General features: G+C 40.3%; 1 protein-coding gene across 2 annotated transcripts in view; it reads left to right on the top strand.

Moving 5' to 3' along the window:
• The window catches only part of bco2l (beta-carotene 15, 15-dioxygenase 2, like), a 75440-nt gene that overhangs the window by 20542 nt on the left and 37398 nt on the right, over nucleotides 1-17500 (top strand). For both annotated transcript variants that reach the window (XM_061897711.1, XM_061897704.1), the window contains one exon: nucleotides 14221-14398. In XM_061897711.1, coding sequence (XP_061753695.1) covers nucleotides 14250-14398 — 149 coding nt within the window. In that variant the 5' untranslated portion in view covers nucleotides 14221-14249. The remainder of the gene's footprint in view (nucleotides 1-14220; nucleotides 14399-17500) is intronic.

Here is a 17500-nt window from a genome sequence, read left to right as displayed (position 1 = left end):
TTTGGAAATATTGAACATCGTGTCATCCGGACCAAAGGGGAAGCGAACCATCCAGACTGTTATCGACGCAAAGTTCAAAAGCCAGCATCTGTGATGGTATGGGGGTGCATTAGTGCCCAAGGCATGGGTAACTTACACATCTGTGAAGGCACCATTAATGCTGAAAGGTACATACAAGTTTTGGAACAACATAGGCTGCCATCGAAGCGCCGTCTTTTTCATGGACGCCCCTGCTTATTTCAGCAAAACAATGCCAAGCCACATTCAGCACGTGTTACAACAGCGTGGCTTCTTAAAAAAAGTGTGCGGGTACTTCTTTGGTTAGCCTGCAGTCCAGACCTGTCTCCCATTTGAACATTTTTGGCATCACTTCAATTTGTTTAAATCAGCCCTTTAAGTCCTGTTGGAGCTATACAAATTATAAAATAATATTGATGAATACACTATATGTCCAATAATTTTGTACTTCTGCTTTCCAAATAGTTGACATGTATGATGGAGGACATGCAAAATAGTGGATCTGATCTGAGCCCACAAATCTGATTGAGATTGAAGGCCTAAAAAATGTTGATCAGGACATCCCGAGTAATCACATATTTTTATAAATTCACGTCTTAGTTTAGTTACAGTGGGGCAAAAAAGTATTTATTTAGCCACCGATTGTGCAAGTTCTCCCACTTAAAATGATGACAGAGGTCTGTAATTTTCGTCATAGGTACACTTCAACTGTGAGAGACAGAATGTGAAAAAAAAATCCAGGAATTCACATTGTAGGAATTTTTAAAAATGTATTTGTAAATTATGGTGGAAAATAAGTATTTGGTCAACCATTCAAAGCTCTCACTGATGGAAGGAGGTTTTGGCTCAAAATCTCATGATACATGGCCCCATTCATTCTTTCCTTAACACGGATCAATCGTACTGTCCCCTTAGCAGAAAAACAGCCCCAAAGCATGATGTTTCCACCCCCATGCTTCACAGTAGGTATGGTGTTCTTGGGATCCAACTCTGTATTCTTCTTCCTCCAAACCCGAGGAGTTGAGTTTATACCAAAATGGATACATGGATGATACAGCAGAGGATTGGGAGAATGTCATGTAGTCATATGAAACCAAAATAAAACTTTTTGGTATAAACTCAACTTGTTGTGTTTGGAGGAAGAAGAATACTGAGTTGCATCCCGAGAACACCATACCTACTGTGTAAGCATGGGGGTGGAAACATCATGCTTTGGGGCTGTTTTTCTGCTAAGGGGACAGGACGATTGATCCGTGTTAAGGAAAGACTGAATGGGGCCATGTATCATGAGATTTTGAGCCAAAACCTCCTTCCATCAGTGAGAGCTTTGAATGGTTGACCAAATACTTATTTTTCACCAGAATTTACAAATAAATTCTTTAAAGTTCCTACAATGTGATTTTTTTTTCACATTCGGTCTCTCACAGTTGAAGTGTACCTATGATGAAAATTACAGACCTCTGTCATCATTTTAAGTGGGAGAACTTGCACAATCGGTGGCTGACTAAATACTTTTTTGCCCCACTGTATATATGATTATGAGAACACAGTAGAATTATTATATACAAACATAAACAAAAACGTATTACAGAATTTTTTGGGAAAAAGTCAGTACTATAAAATAACAACAAAAGCAACAATATAGCAAAAAATCTAAACATTAAAATGTAAACACAGCAACTAAAACCAGAATTTGCAATCCCGGTAGGAATTACGTGTGAATGCAGTATGTGAGCGTAACTGAAATGCTTGAATCTCCAGGGTGAGTGGAATGTGTGGAAGTTGGAATGGTTCCAATCTGTTGAAAAATGTGGACTATGCAGAGGTTTGGACTATGACAGAGTTGTTTAGAAGTGACATCTAGGAAGAAGATTTCATGGGATTTAGCGATTAGGAGTGACAGATTGTTTGGTAAACATATAGCATGTTCTAGGGCTTCACGGTGGCAGAGGGGTTAGTGCGTCTGCCTCACAATACAAAGGTCCTGCAGTCCTGGGTTCAATTCCAGGCTGAGGATCTTTCTGTGTGGAGTTTGCATGTCCTCCCCGTGAATGCGTGGGTTCCCTCCGGGTACTCCGGCTTCCTCCCACTTCCAAAGACATGCACCTGGGGATAGGTTGATTGGCAACACTAAATTGGCCCTAGTGTGTGAATGTGAGTGTGAATGTTGTCTGTCTATCTGTGTTGGCCCTGCGTTGAGGTGGCGACTTGTCCAGGGTGTACCCCGCCTTCCGCCCGATTGTAGCTGAGATAGGCGCCAGCGCCCCCCGCGACCCCGAAAGGGAATAAGCGGTAGAAAATGGATGGATGGATAGCATGTTCTATATGTTATAGTCATTTGAATGACTCTTACCATAATATGTTAGGTTAACATAGCAGGCACCTTCTCAGTTGGTTATTTATGCCTCATATAACGTACACTTATTCAGCCTGTTGTTCACTATTTTTTATTTATTTTAAATTACCTTTCAAATGTCTATTCTTGGTGTTGGATTTTATCAAATAAATTTCCCCCAAAAATGCGACTTATACTCCAGTGCGACGTATATAAGTTTTTTTTCTTCTTTTATTATGCATTTTCGGCCGGTGCGATTTATACTCCGAAGCGATTTATAATCCGAAAAATGCGGTATTACCCTTTAATTGTAAATAGGGAGCAGGAGATTCCTGGTAACCAGGACATTTTCGGAACCGGGAAACATGCTGGCTTGAATGTCCAAGGTGAACAGTGTGTGGATGTTGGAACGGTTCAAATAGGATGAAAAATGTGCGATATGCAATTGATTGTATATCAGAATTAGAATCTGAAATACTTCATTAATCCCTGAGGGGAATTTAAAATTTCCAGCACATATTTCCCATTCGTTGTCAATGGGAAGAAAATGACCTTACTCTCGAGGAGAAAAAGGAATTTTGGTAAAATTGAAAATTGTTTTGCGTTATATGGGAAAACAGTGTAGGCGAATCGTTGAAAAGTTGGATTTTGGTTTAAAAAATGCAAAAAAAAAAACTTGGGAGTAATGTAACCATTCACATGAATCAGAATTCCCTGGACATTTAGGGATTTGAGGGAAAACCCAGAATGTTTGAAAATATTGATACCAGCACAATTGTCTGAGATAATATGAATGGCTTGGTGTTGGAATTTTTCAAAACGGTTGAAAAATGTAGACTTGGTAACAGTTGAAATGTAAATGTGTATTTCGGAATTCTTGGAATTTCGGGAAATCTGTGAATTTGTACGAAAAGGAAATTTGTCGTTTTGTTGTCCCAATTAAGAACAATGTTTTGAAGGTGTAATGGTCAAAAACGGCTGAAAAATGTGGACTGTGAAAACTTTCCAGGAAAAAGGTGAAAAGAGGGATTTGGAAAACCGGGAATTCTGGGAAATGCTCAATTTATTTTTTCGTACTTGAAAAATGATAGTTTGATTGTCCCAGGTGTGTGGATGGTGGAACGGTTCAAATCGGTTGAGAAATGTGGTATATGGAGAGGTTTGTGTAATGCGTATTCATTTTGAACAGGAGGACATTCCTGGTAATTCTGGGGAATCAAGGAATTTTTGGAACCGGGTAACATGCTGTGTAGGTGGACGGTTGAAAGGTCGGATTTGAGTTTAAAAAATGCAAAAAATTTTGAGAAATTCTCCCATTCTCTTGAATCAGAATTCCCTGGACATCTGGGGAAAATTCGGAATTTTTGAAAATATTGACACCAGCACAATTGTCCTAAATGATATGAATGGGCTGGTGTCGGAATTTTTCAAAACCTTTGAAAAATGTTGACGGAGTAACTGTTTGAATTTAAATTGGTATTTCGGAATTCTTGGAATTTCAGGAAAATCTGGGAATTTGTACGAAAACAAATAGCAGTTTTGTTGTCCTAATTAAGAACAATGTTGTGAAGGTGGAATATTGAAAAACGGCTAAAAATTTTGGACTTTGAAAACTTTCCAGAAAGAAGTGAAAATAGGAAATTGGAAAACTGGGAATTCCTGGGAATTTTTGTACCTAAAAAAAAAATGGTTGTTTGATTGTCCAAGGTGAGTGGACTGTGTGAATGTTGGAACGGTTCGAATTGGTTGAGAAATGTGGGCTATGGAGAGGTTTGTATATTGCCAATTTATTTCCATCCATCCATCCATTGTCTACCGCTTGTCCCGTTCAGGGTCGCTGAAGCCTATCGGGAGGAATCTCCTGGTAGTTTGGGGTAATCAGGGAATTTTTAGAACCAGGTGATATGCTGTGTGGGTAGATGGTTGAAAGGTCGGATTTGGGTTTAAAAAATGCCCAAAAACTTAGAAAAATGGTCCCATTCATTTAAATGAGAATTCCCTTGACATTTGGGAATTTGAGAAAAATACGGATTTTTTTAAAATATTGACAACAGCACAATTGTCCGAGATGATATGAATGGGTTGATGTTGGAATTTTTTGACGTAACAGTTTGAATTCAAACGGGTATTTTTGCAATTCCTGGAATTTCAAGAAATCCGGGAATTCGTACGAAAATAAAAATAGTAATATTGTTGTCCCGATTAAGAAACATATTTTGAAAGTGGAATGGTCAAAAACGGCTGAAAAATGTGTACTGTGAAAACTTTCCAGGAAGGGGTGAAAAGAGGGGAATTCCTGGAATTGTTGATGTTGTTGAAAAATGCTAGTTTGATTTTCCACGGTGAGTGGAGTGTGTGGATAGTGGAACGGTTCGAATTGGTGGAGAAATGTCGTAATTGTGCAAGTTTGCAAAATGGCCCGTTCATTTTCAATGGTAAAAATGACCGGGAAAACCGGGAATTTTGGGTAATCTGGGATTTTTTAAATTTTTTTTAATTTTTAGGCGCTCACGATTCCCGATACTCAAACAGTTCCGATTGGATGAAAACTGTGAGCTGTGGAGCGTAGCGGAATAATAATAATAATAATAACAAACATACAAACCCTGTATCCATATGAGTTGGTAAATTGTGTTGGATGTAAATATAAACGGAATACAATGATTTGCAAATCCTTTTCAACCCATATTCAGTTACCATGAATTGATTAACGTGGACCCCGACTTAAACAAGTTGAAAAACTTATTCGGGTGTTACCATTTAGTGGTCAATTGTACGGAATATGTACTGTACTGTGCAATCTACTAATAAAAGTATCAATCAATCAATCAATCATGTTGAATATGCTACAAAGACAAAATATTTGATGTTCAAGCTGATAAACATTTTTTTTTTGCAAATAATCATTAACTTTAGAATTTGATGCCAGCAACACGTGACAAAGAAGTTGAGAAAGGGGGCAATAAATACTGATAAAGTTGAGGAAAGCTCATCAAACACTTATTTGGAACATCCCACATATGTACAGGCTAATTGGGAACAGGTGGGTGCCATCACCGACGTCCCACTGGGTCATTATTGTCACCGATGTCCCACTGGGTGTGAGTTTTCCTTGCCCTTATGTGGGCCTACCGAGGATGTCGTAGTGGTTTGTGCAGCCCTTTGAGACACTAGTGATTTAGGGCTATATAAGTAAACATTGATTGATTGATTTATTGATGATTGGGTATAAAAGCATCTTCCATGAAATGCTACGTAATTCACAAACAAGGATGGGTTGAGGGTCACCACTTTGTAAGCAAAGTGTCGAACAGTTTTAGAACATTTCTCAACGAGCTATTGCAAGGAATTTAGGGATTTTACCATCTACGGTCCGTAAAATCATCAAAAGGTTCAGAGAATCTGGAGAAATCACTGCATGTAAGCGATGATATTACGGACTTTTAAGCCCTCAGGCGGTTTTGCATTAAAAACCGACATCAGTGTGTAAAGGATATCACCACATGGGCTCAAGAACACTTGGTAAAACCACTGTCAGTAACTACAGTTGGTCGCTACATCTGTAAGTGCAAGTTAAAACTCTACTATGTAAAGCCAAACCCATTCATCAAAAATATCCTGAAACGCCGCCGGCTTGGCTGGGCCCGAGCTCACCTAAAATGGACTGATGCAAAGTGGAAAAGTGTTCTGTGGTCTGACGAGTCCACATTTCAAATTATATTTGGAAACAGAGGATGTGGTTTCCTCCAGAACAAAGAGGAAAATAACCATTCGGATTGTTTTTTCCAAGATGGCGCTGCTGTAGTGGCTGCTGTTGGCAGGAGCTGTGTGCTCTTGTGTCATCCTTTTGTGTTTCCCTCTTGTTTTCATGTCTTATTATATTTTTTTGCCTTTTGGTCCGGGACCCATTGGGACTGTGTGACAAGGGGTGCCACTTTCGTGACCTCTGTGGTGCTTTTTTGTGGACTTCTGGATCTGCCTCCTGAGAGCCTTTTGGCCATGGAGACCAGCTGCTGGGTGTCTGCCACACCGGAGTCGGTTTGGACGGACTGGCGGAGATGCGGATGAGGGGACAGGACTGCGGAGCTAGCACTGAGCGCTGGGACGGAGAGGCTTCGTGGTGTCTTGGCTGGGTGAGCAGGTGTCGGACACCTCAGTCACCTTGGACGTATCCTCGCTCATCCATGCGGACTGGACACTGGCCGAGAGTGGAGTCTGCTGTCTCGGTTGCTTTGTTGGGTCTGCTCCTGTCTCTGACCATGCTCCCTCCACCCCAGCGGACGATTGCGTGGAACACCGCAGAGGCCACCACAGTGCATATGTTTCTTTTAGTTTTTATTCATAGCTGTATGTAGAAGTGTCTGGTTGTATCTGCTGCTTTAATGTCTTTAATGTCCTCTGTGTTCTTTGATGTTTGATGTTTCCCTCTTACACACATTGAAGAGGGCTGTGTACTATGGCTAGGAGTTGTTGTTTTTTTCCCTTGGCCTCAGTCTGCACCCCCTCTCCAGGGCCCAGGCTAAGACCGATTTTTATTTTATTTTATTTTAATCTTCTATTTTTTTCTCCCACCCCCCCCCCTGTTTACCTGTATCCCACCTTTTTTGTAAGGGGCGCTGGAAGCCGGCAGACCCGTCAGCGATCCTGTTCTGTCTCCCTGTAATGTTTGTCCAAACTTGAATGGGATTGTACTGCAAATTTTAATTTTCCTGAAGGAACTCTCCTGACGGAATAAATAAAGTACTATCTAATCTAATCTAATCTAATGTTATAGGCGCAAAGTTGAAAAGCCAGTCCAGACAATGTGTGGCGCATTATGAAGCGTAAAATACGACAGCGGAGACCCCGGACTGATGAACGACTGAAGCTCTACATAAAACAAGAATGGGAAAGAATTCCACTTTCAAAGTTTCAACAATTAGTTTCCTCAGTTCCCAAACGTTTATTGAGTGTTAAAAGAAAAGGTGATGTAACACAGTGGTGAACATGCCCTTTCCCAACTACTTTGGCATGTGTTGCAGCCATGAAATTCTAAATTAATTATTTGCAAAAAAAAATAAAGTTTGAGTTTGAACATCAAAAACTTGTCTTTGTAGTGCATTCAAATGAATATGGGTTGAAAATGATTTGCAAATCATTTTATTGCATTTATATTTACATATAACACAATTTGCCAACTCATATGGAAAGGGGGTTTGTAGGTTGATTGGCAACACTAAATGGTCCCTAGTGTGTGAATGTTGTCTGTCTATCTGTGTTGGCCCTGCGATGAGGTAGCGACTTGTCCAGGGTGTACGCCGCCTTCCACCCAAATGCAGCTGAGATGGGACAAGAGGTGGGAAATGGATGGATGGAGATAGTTTTGGTGTAGACATTCATGCAATAACTGCCATTACTTGTTGATATTGTTTTTTAAATGGAGTAATTTGCTGGATGTGTATAATGTAAACAAGTATTGCTCCATCATGCTAGTATCAGTCAAGTACCAATACCCACCTCGATGTGGATAAAACAAACATTTCGATTGATACGCCCAGCACTATTACATATTTCATGCTGCCAAAACTATATTAAAAAACCCTCCTCCACCTCCCCAATGCTTGCTGTACTAATCCCAATCAAATATCTAGTTATCGCCATTGTAAGAGTCAGTTATAGCCCAAAGCATTTATCTCTCGATTGCATATTCTCTAGTTTTAATTGTCTGTGTTATTACCGGCGTCACGGGGATGAACATAATTGGAGCTTCTTTTTTTTTTTTTTGATTGCTTTGCAACTTCATGTTGTAAGAAAAAGGTGAAAACCTGAGCTCAGCAGCCGTCTTAATATCGAACCGTAATGATTCGCTTTGTCTTATTGGGTAAATCTAAAGTAGCGTTGCCGGCTAGTGGAAAGTGCTTATTAAAAAGCAGATAAAGGCAAAGACGATTGAACAGGTGCTTTTCAGAGTGCACGGACCCCGGGAGACGGGAGGGGTGTCAAGGGCATACTGCCGAATAAAAACAAAGAATGGTTAGCTAAATATATCAGTGTTGACCCAAATGTATCCTAGTGGTAAAATGTGATCGGAGATGTGAATATTTAGAGCAGGGGTGTCCAACTCATTTTAGTGGGCCGGACTGGTAAAATCACGGCATGATAACTTAAAAATAAAGACAACTTCAGATTCTGAAATTGTGCAAATCATCATTTTTTTACACTTACATATTGTGGCTCATAGTATTCTGTCTTAATTTGTCGTTATTTATACTTTCTGAATAAATTATGTGATAATGTTCATCAGTCAACTATTCATTTTTAATCAATCAAGATAAAAAAATTATATCAAAATCAAATTACAGGATGTTATTTATGTAGTTTGCTCATTTTCCTCGACTGGTCCACTAACATGATGTGACTTATTTATTTTTTTACATGTGTAGTACCAAGATACAAATAATTGATGTTGTGTCATCTAGTGGACACATCTAAAACAGCAGTTTCTTTCATTCAAAAATCTCGGCTCATTTTTATACAAACCCCGTTTCCATATGAGTTGGGAAATTGTGTTAGATGTAAATATAAATGGAATACAAGGATTTGCAAATCCTTTTCAACCCATATTCAGTTGAAAATACTACGAAGACAAGATATTTGATGTTCAAACTCATAAACTTTATTTTATTTTGCAAATAATAATTAACTTAGAATTTCATGGCTGCAACATGTTCCAAAGTAGTTGGGAAAAGGCATGTTCACCACTGTGTTACATCACCTTTTCTTTTAACAACACTCAATGAACGTTTGGGAACTGAAGAAAATAATTGTTGAAGCTTTGAAAGTGGAATTCTTTACCATTCTTGTTTTATGTAGAGCTTCAGTCGTTCAACAGTCCGGGGTCTCCGCTGTCGTATTTTACGCTTCATAATGCGCCACACATTTTCGATGGGAGACAGGTCTGGACTGCAGGCGGCCCAGGAAAGTACCCGCACTCTTTTTTTACGAAGCCACGCTGTTGTAACACTTATCTTGCTGAAATAAGCAGGGGCGTCCATGATAACGTTGCTTGGATGACAACATATGTTGCTCCAAAACCTGTACGGACTTTTCAGCATTAATGGTGCTTTCAGTTTTGTAAGTTACCCATGCCTTGGGCACTAATGCACCCCCATATCATCGCAGATGCTGGTTTTTGAACTTTGCGCCTATAACAATCCCAATTGTTATTTTCCTCTTTGTTCAGGAGGACACCACGTCCTCTGTTTCCAAATATAATCTGAAATGTGGACTCGTCAGACCACAGAACACCTTTCCACTTTGCATCAGTCCATCTTAGATGAGCTCGGGCCCAGCAAAGCCGGCGGCATTTCAGTAAATTGTTGATTAATGGGTTTGGCTTTGCATAGAAGAGTTTTAACTTGCACTTACAGATGTAGCGACCAACTGAAGTTACTGACAGTGGTTTTATGAAGTGTTGCTGTGCCCACGTGGTGATATTCTTTACACACTGTCGGTTTTTAATGCAGTACCCCCTGAGGGATCAAAAGTCCGTAATATCATCGCTTACGTGCAGTGATTTCTCTAGATTCTCTGAACTTCTTGATGATTTTACGGACCGTAGATGGTAAAATCCCTAAATTCCTTGCAATAGCTCGTTGAGAAATGTTGTTCTAAAACTGTTCTACAATTTGCTTACAAAGTGGTGACCCTCGCCCCATCCTTGTTTGTGAATTACTTAGCATATCATGGAAGCTGTTTTTATACCCAATCATGGCACCCACCTGTTCCCAATTAGCCTGCACACCTGTGGGATGTTCCAAATAAATGCTTGATGAGCATTCCTCAACTTCATTAGTATTTAGTGCCACCTTTCCCAACTTCTTTGTCACGTGTTGCTGGCATCAAATTCTAAAGTTAATGATTATTTGCAAAAAAAAACAGTTTATGAGTTTGAACATCAAATATGTTGTCTTTGTAGCATATTCAACTGAATATGGGTTGAAAATGATTTGCAAATCAATGTATTTCGTTTATATTTACATCTAACACAATTTCCCAACTCATATGGAAACGGGGTTTGTACTTGGCAATCTCATCCCGTGGGCCGGATAGAACCTATTTGCGGGCCTGATCCCATTTTACACCCCTGATTTAGACTAATGCAGTTGGAGACCATCATTTCCGAAAGTAAATACACATTTGTTAAAGTGTACATATTCACACGTTTATTAATATGCTGACAAGTGTTGGGAAAAAATGTTTCAAACATGTAGTTTATTAATCCGGAAGTGAATATGTGTGCACCACCCAACAGCCAAGTTTTGATCAACAGGATTAAGTTCCCTCCCCGTCTGGGAGTGACCAGTGCCTGCTGTCAGAAGCCTGGGAGCAAATAAGTCGATCGGCGTGAGAACATGGAAGAAAGAGGCCGTCTGTTCGGAAGACTAGCGTGATGATAGCGGAAGTGCATTGAAAACACCCTGATATGAAATTGATATCGAGAGCCGAGGCTGCGTACCGCTCGAGCTATGAGCTGCAGGTGCTGCAATCAGACTTAATGCACGGTCAGGGTTTTTTTTGTCCTTTCTTTTCATGCTTGAACTGGATTCTTTCCCAATTCACAATTGGGAAAATCGTAAATTGGGACAGAATGCAGTTGGAAAGCTAACGCTCAACCATTCAAAACTGGTAGATGCAACCTGACTGGTCATTAAGACTCACAACAAAAAGTGTGTGTGTGCGCATGCATGCATTAATTAGAGATGTCCGATAATGGCTTTTTTGCCGATATTGTCCAACTCTTAATTACCGATATTTCAATGAATCAATCTTTATTTATATAGCCCTAAATCACAAATGTCTCAAAGGACTGTACAAACCATTACGAGTACAACATCCTCGGAAGAACCCACATAAGGGCAAGGAAAACTCTCACCCAGTGGGCAGGGAGAATTCACACCCAGTGGGACGCCAGTGACAATGACTATGAGAAACCTTGGAGAGGACCTCAAATGTGGGCAACCCCCCCCCCCCCTCTAGGGGACCGAAAGCAATGATGTTAAGCGGGTCTAACATGATACTGTGAAAGTTCAATCCATAGTGGCTCCAACACAGCTGCGAGAGTTCAGTTCAAAGCGGATCTAAGACAGCAGCGAGAGTTCCGTCCACAGGAAACCGCCCCAAGCGGAGGCGGATCAGCAGCGTAGAGATGTCCCCAACCGATACACAGGCGAGCGGTCCATCCTGGGTCCTGAAGAGCGGTCCATCCTGGGTCTCGACTCTGGACAGCCAGTACTTCATCTATGGTCATCGGACCGGACCCCCTCCACAAGGGAAGGGGGACAGAAGAGAAAAAGAAAAGAAGCGGCAGATCAACTGGTCTAAAAAGGAGGTCTATTTAAAGGCTAGAGTATACAAATAAGTTTTAAGATGGGACTTAAATGCTTCTACTGAGGTGGCATCTCGAACTGTTACCGGGAGGGCATTCCAGAGTACTGGAGCCCGAACGGAAAACGCTCTATAGCCCGCAGACTTTTTTTGGGCTTTAGGAATCACTAATAAGCCGGGGTCTTTTGAACACAGATTTCTTGCCGGGACATATGGTACAATACAATCGGCAAGATAGGATGGAGCTAGACCGTGTAGTATTTTATACGTAAGTAGTAAAACCTTAAAGTCAGATCTTAAGTGCACAGGAAGCCAGTGCAGGTGAGCCAGTACAGGCGTAATGTGATCAAACTTTCTTGTTCTTGTCAAAAGTCTAGCAGCCGCATTTTGTACCAACTGTAATCTTTTAATGCTAGACATGGGGAGACCCGAAAATAATACGTTACAGTAATCGAGACGAGACGTAACAAACGCATGGATATTTACATGCCTAATTTTGTTGTGATGCGCCGCTACATGCATGAATTAATGTAACAAGGTTTTCCATAATAAATCAACTCAAGTTATGGAAAAAAAAAATGCCAACATGGCACCGCTATATTTATTATTGAAGTCACAAAGTGCATTATTTTTTTAAACATGACTCAAAACAGCAGCTTGGAATCTGGGACATGCTCTCTCTGAGAGAGCTTGAGGAGGTTGAGGTAGGTGGGGTTGGGTGTATATTGTAGCGTCCTGGAAGAGTTAGTGCTGCAAGGGGTTCTGGGTATTTGTTTTGTTGTGTTACGGTGCATATGTTCTCCCGAAATGTGCTTGTCATTCTTGTTTGGTGTGGGTTCACAGTGTGGTGCATATTTGTAACAGTGTTAAAGTTGTTTATACGGCCACCCTCAGTGTGACCTGTATGGCTGTTGACAAAGTATGATTGTTTGTGTGAAAAGCCACATAAACTATGTGACTGGGCCGGCACGCAAATTTAGTGCCTTTAAGGTTTATTGGTGCTCTGTACTTCTCCCAACATCCGTGTACACAGTGGCGTTTTAAAAAGTCATAAATATAACTTTTTGAAACTGATAATGTTGAAACGGATACCGATAATTTATGGTATTAAATTCATAGTACCCGCACTGTTTTACTATGAAGCCATACTGTTGTATCACATAGCTTGGCATTTTCTTGCTGAAATAAGCAGGGGCGTCCATGATAATGTTGCTTGGACGGCAACATATGTTGCTCTAAAACCTGTATGTACCTTTCAGCATTATTGGTGCCTTCACAGATGTGTAATTTACCCATGCCTTGGCCACTAATACACCCACATACCATCACACATGCTGGCTTTTCATCTTTGCGCCTAGAACAATCCGGATTATTCTTTTCCTCTTTGATCCGAAGTACACAACGTCCACAGTTTCCCCCCAAAAATTGAAATGTGGACTTGTCAGACCACAGAACACTTTTCCACTTTGCATCAGTCCATCTTAGATGAGCTTAGGCCCAGCAAAGCTGGTGGCGTTTCTGGGTGTTGTTGATAAATGGCTTTCGCTTTGCATAGTACAGCTTTAACTTACACTTAAAGATGCAGCAACGAACTGTATTTAGTGACAGTGGTTTTCTGAAGTTTTCCTGAGCCCATGCGATTATATCCTTTAGAGATTGATGTCGGTTTTTGATACAGTGCCGTCTGAGGGATTGAAGGTCACGGTCATTCAATGTTGGTTTCCGGCCATGCCGCTTACGTGGAGTGATATCTCCAGATTCTCTGAACCTTTTGATGATATTATGGACCGTAGATGTTGAAATCCCAAAATTTCTTGCAATTGCATTTTGAGAAACATTGTTCTTAAACTGTTTGACTATTTGCTCACGTAGTTGTGGAAAAAGGGGTGTACCTCGCCCCATCCTTTCTTGTGAAAGACTGAGTATTTTTTGGGAAGCTGTTTTTATACCCAATCATGGCACCCACCTGTTCCCAATTAGCCTGCACACCTGTGGGATTTTCCAAATAATTGTTTGATGAGCATTCCTCAACTTTATCAGTATTCATTGCCACCTTTCCCAACTTTTTTGTCACGTGTTGCTGGCATCAAATTCTAAAGTTAATGATTATTTGCAAAAAAAAAAATGTTTATCAGTTTGAACATCAAATATGTTGTCTTTGTAGCACAGTCAACTGAATATGGGTTGAAAATGATTTGCAAATCATTGTATTTGTTTTATATTTACATCTAACACAATTTCCCAACTCATATGGAAACAGGGTTTGTAAATGTGCACAGTTCAAAATATAAAATATTTGCAATTAAATGCAAATAATTGTTCAATTCCTGTGTACGCCTCCATGTGTTGGAGGCCCAATTATTCTTCCGTTCAAACGTTGCAATTGAAAACAACTATACCACCTCACCTACAATCAAAATTGTCACAAGAACAAGCTATAAATGTTACACAAACACTAGTAGACTCCCTAACCATAGGTTCATCCTCTTCATTATTTCCAGTTTCCAGCAGGCAGAGATGCCCTCAGGCCATGGGGTTGGAGAGTGTGGCCCCTCTGGTGACTTCAGTGGAGGAGTGCCCCGATCCCATTGGTACCGCCATCAAGGGAACCATCCCCTTGTGGATAAACGGGAGCTTCCTGAGGAACGGGCCTGGGAAGTTTGAATTTGGCCAAGACAGGTACATACAACACACTACGCTGACAATAGCTCGCAATAAAACCCCAAGCAAAAAGGGGTCCTGAACTCCAGTTTGACAAAAGCTGCACTTTAAAAAAAAAAAACAGATGCTCGCAGTCGTTTACAAGAGTTTATGGCACATTCCTGGTCGGAGAGTACATCTCTTGTAAGCTCTTATAAAAAGAACTCCAATATTACATTTTCTTGACTTTACGACCACAAAGAAACAATATTAACTCCTGTAAATCCCGGACTATAAGCCGTTACAAATTTCCTACGCTTTGGACCTTACGGCTTTTAAAACGGTGCAGCTAATTTATGGATTTTTCTTTGCTGACGGCCATAGTGTTTTGTCTTCAATAGTTTTCATTAAACCATACTTGCCAACCATCCCGGATTTTCCGGGAGACTCCCGAAATTCAGCGCCTCTCCCGAAAACCTCCTGGGAGAAATTTTCTCCCGGAAATCTCCCGAAATTCACGCTCCCTCCAGTTCCTGTTATATAAACAGCTTGCCTGCCCAATCACATTACAACATCTACGGATTGTTTATAAAAAAAACTGCACACACAAGGAGACGACGCAGAAGAACGAGGAAGTTACAGCCATGGCGATGCCGTCTGTAATAGAGTGATGCTATGTTGTCTGTTGCCATCTCCTGGTGAATGTTTGCTATAGCGTTATGGGATTGCTATTTGATTGGCCGACAATTTACGTGGTGTTGTGCACCTGACGGCAAGTGACGCTCGCAAATGGCAGAACAAAGGTTACTCAAATAGTGAAAGGTAAGTTGTTTTTTTTTAATAACCAGCAACCACAGTACAGTTAATAGAACTGTTTTTATTACTGTGTATTTGATAGGTGCCGTCTGAAATTCAACTTTCTTTTATCTATATATATAATAACATAAATATATATAGCTAGAATTCATTGAAAGTCAAGTATTTCATTCATATATATTAAATACCCGAGTTGGTGAATTATACTCGTCCCCTCTTAACTACGCCCCACCCCCCACCTCCCAAAATGGGAGGTCTCAAGGTTGGCAAGTATGCATTAAACCTAAGCAAAAACATTGAAAAAGTGTGTTATTGTTTCTACTATGGTGCCATCTTTGGGATGTTTGGTGTTGCAGGTTGATAATGTACTTCAAGTTTTAATGCTTTGAACCGGAAAAAAAATTGTCCATCGTGTTTCTGCTCCAAAAGATTCTTTATTCATCACTCCATGCGACGTTTGTAAGTTTTACAATATAACTACAACAATTCTTCCTTACTAAACCGTTCATGTGTGATGCATGCTCATATTTGTACGTGCTATCGTAATGTAATCAGGTTGGCGTCGTCACCATGAGTAGATATCCATCCATTTTATACCGCTTGACCCTTTTGGGGGCGCGGGCTGTACAGGAGCCTATCTCAGCTGCATTCAGGCAAAAGGCGGTGTACACCCTGGACAAGTTGCCACCTCACAGACGGACAACATTCGCACTCACATTCACACACTAGGGCCCATTTAGTGTCAACCTATCACAAGGTGCATGTCTTTGGAGGTGGGAAGAAGCCGGAGTACCCGGGCAGAACATGCAAACTCCACACAGAAAGACCCCAAGCCCGTATTGTGAGGCACATGCACCAACCCCTGTACCACCGTGCTGCCCATTAGAAGATATGGTAGCACATTTACAAGTGTCTGTGTTAGTATCATTACCTTACGACGGCATTCTTTTTGTATTGTTTTAGTTTTACAAACTCCTCGGTAAATTCACCGAAACGTCAACGTGGAGTTATTGAGTCTGTTTAGCTGATTGGAGAGCTAGCTTGCGCAGCTAGTTTTTGATTGATTGATTGATACTTTTATTAGTAGATTGCACAGTACAGTACATATTCCGTACAATTGGCCACTAAATGGTAACACCTGAATAAGTTTTTCAACTTGTTTAAGTCGGGGTCCACGTTAATCAATTCATGGTACAAATATATACTATCAACATAATACAGTCATCACACAAGTTAATCATCATAGTATGTACATTGAATTATTTACATTATTTACAATCCGGGGGGTGGGATGAGGAGCTTTGGTTGATATCAGAACTTCAGTCATCAACAATTGCATCAACAGAGAAATGTGGACATTGAAACAGTGTAGGTCTTATTTAGTAAGATATGTACAGCCAGCAGAGAACATAGTGAGTTCAGATAGCATAAGAACAAGTATATACATTAGAAGTACATTTGAGTTGTTTATAATCCGGGGAGATGGGATGTGAATGGAGGAGGGTATTAGTAAAGTGTTGAAGTTGCCTGGAGGTGTTGTTTTAGAGCGGTTTTGAAGGAATATAGAGATGCACTTACTTTTATACCTGTTGGGAGTGCATTCCACATTGATGTTTCATAGAAAGAGTCCATGACCATGACTTCTGTTTTGTTTGATCAGCCGTTTTACTGCCGTGTTACAGACACCGTTTGGAAACCATTAAGGTATGTAAATAAACATTTTCATATTACTATATTTCATTGTAAATAAGTATTTTCACAATGTATATATCTGCTGCTTGAAGTCCGGTGCGGCTAACATATGGATAAATATTTTATTCTTCTAAGAATAAGTGGGTGCGGCTTGTATACCGGAAAAACACAGTATGTAGTAGAACATACCCACATCAGACTGAGATGGGATTTTTAGTTTTGGTGCAGTTCTGTATGAAATCTCTATTATTTACACTTATGCTGCCGCAGTCTGCTTGCTTAGACTAGGTCTTGGACCAAGCCTGGGCAATTATTTTGACCCGGGGGGCCAGATTTAGAGAAAAAAAATAGTCTGGGTGCCGGTATATCTTATTTTTAGGAACACTAATACAAAACCTCACAATAATGTCTGATTGAATGCTAAAAACGTTATGACAGACCGCCTTAAAAAAACAGAAGGGAATTTACGGTTTCTGGGTTTTACACCCAGAATGTACATGAAAATAAAGAATGTGGGATTTACAATATTAACTATGAATGATAAAACACTGAATATTGACAACATATGTCCCACCCCCTCTCCATCCACATATTTTAAAATCAAACCAAATGCTGTGGTGGATAGGCTTAAAC

This window comes from Nerophis ophidion, linkage group LG01, assembly GCF_033978795.1.
Source record: "Nerophis ophidion isolate RoL-2023_Sa linkage group LG01, RoL_Noph_v1.0, whole genome shotgun sequence".
Classification (NCBI taxonomy): domain Eukaryota; kingdom Metazoa; phylum Chordata; class Actinopteri; order Syngnathiformes; family Syngnathidae; genus Nerophis; species Nerophis ophidion.
The sequence above is the reverse complement of the archived record's forward strand: the minus strand, read 5'-3'. Positions and strand labels throughout refer to the sequence as shown.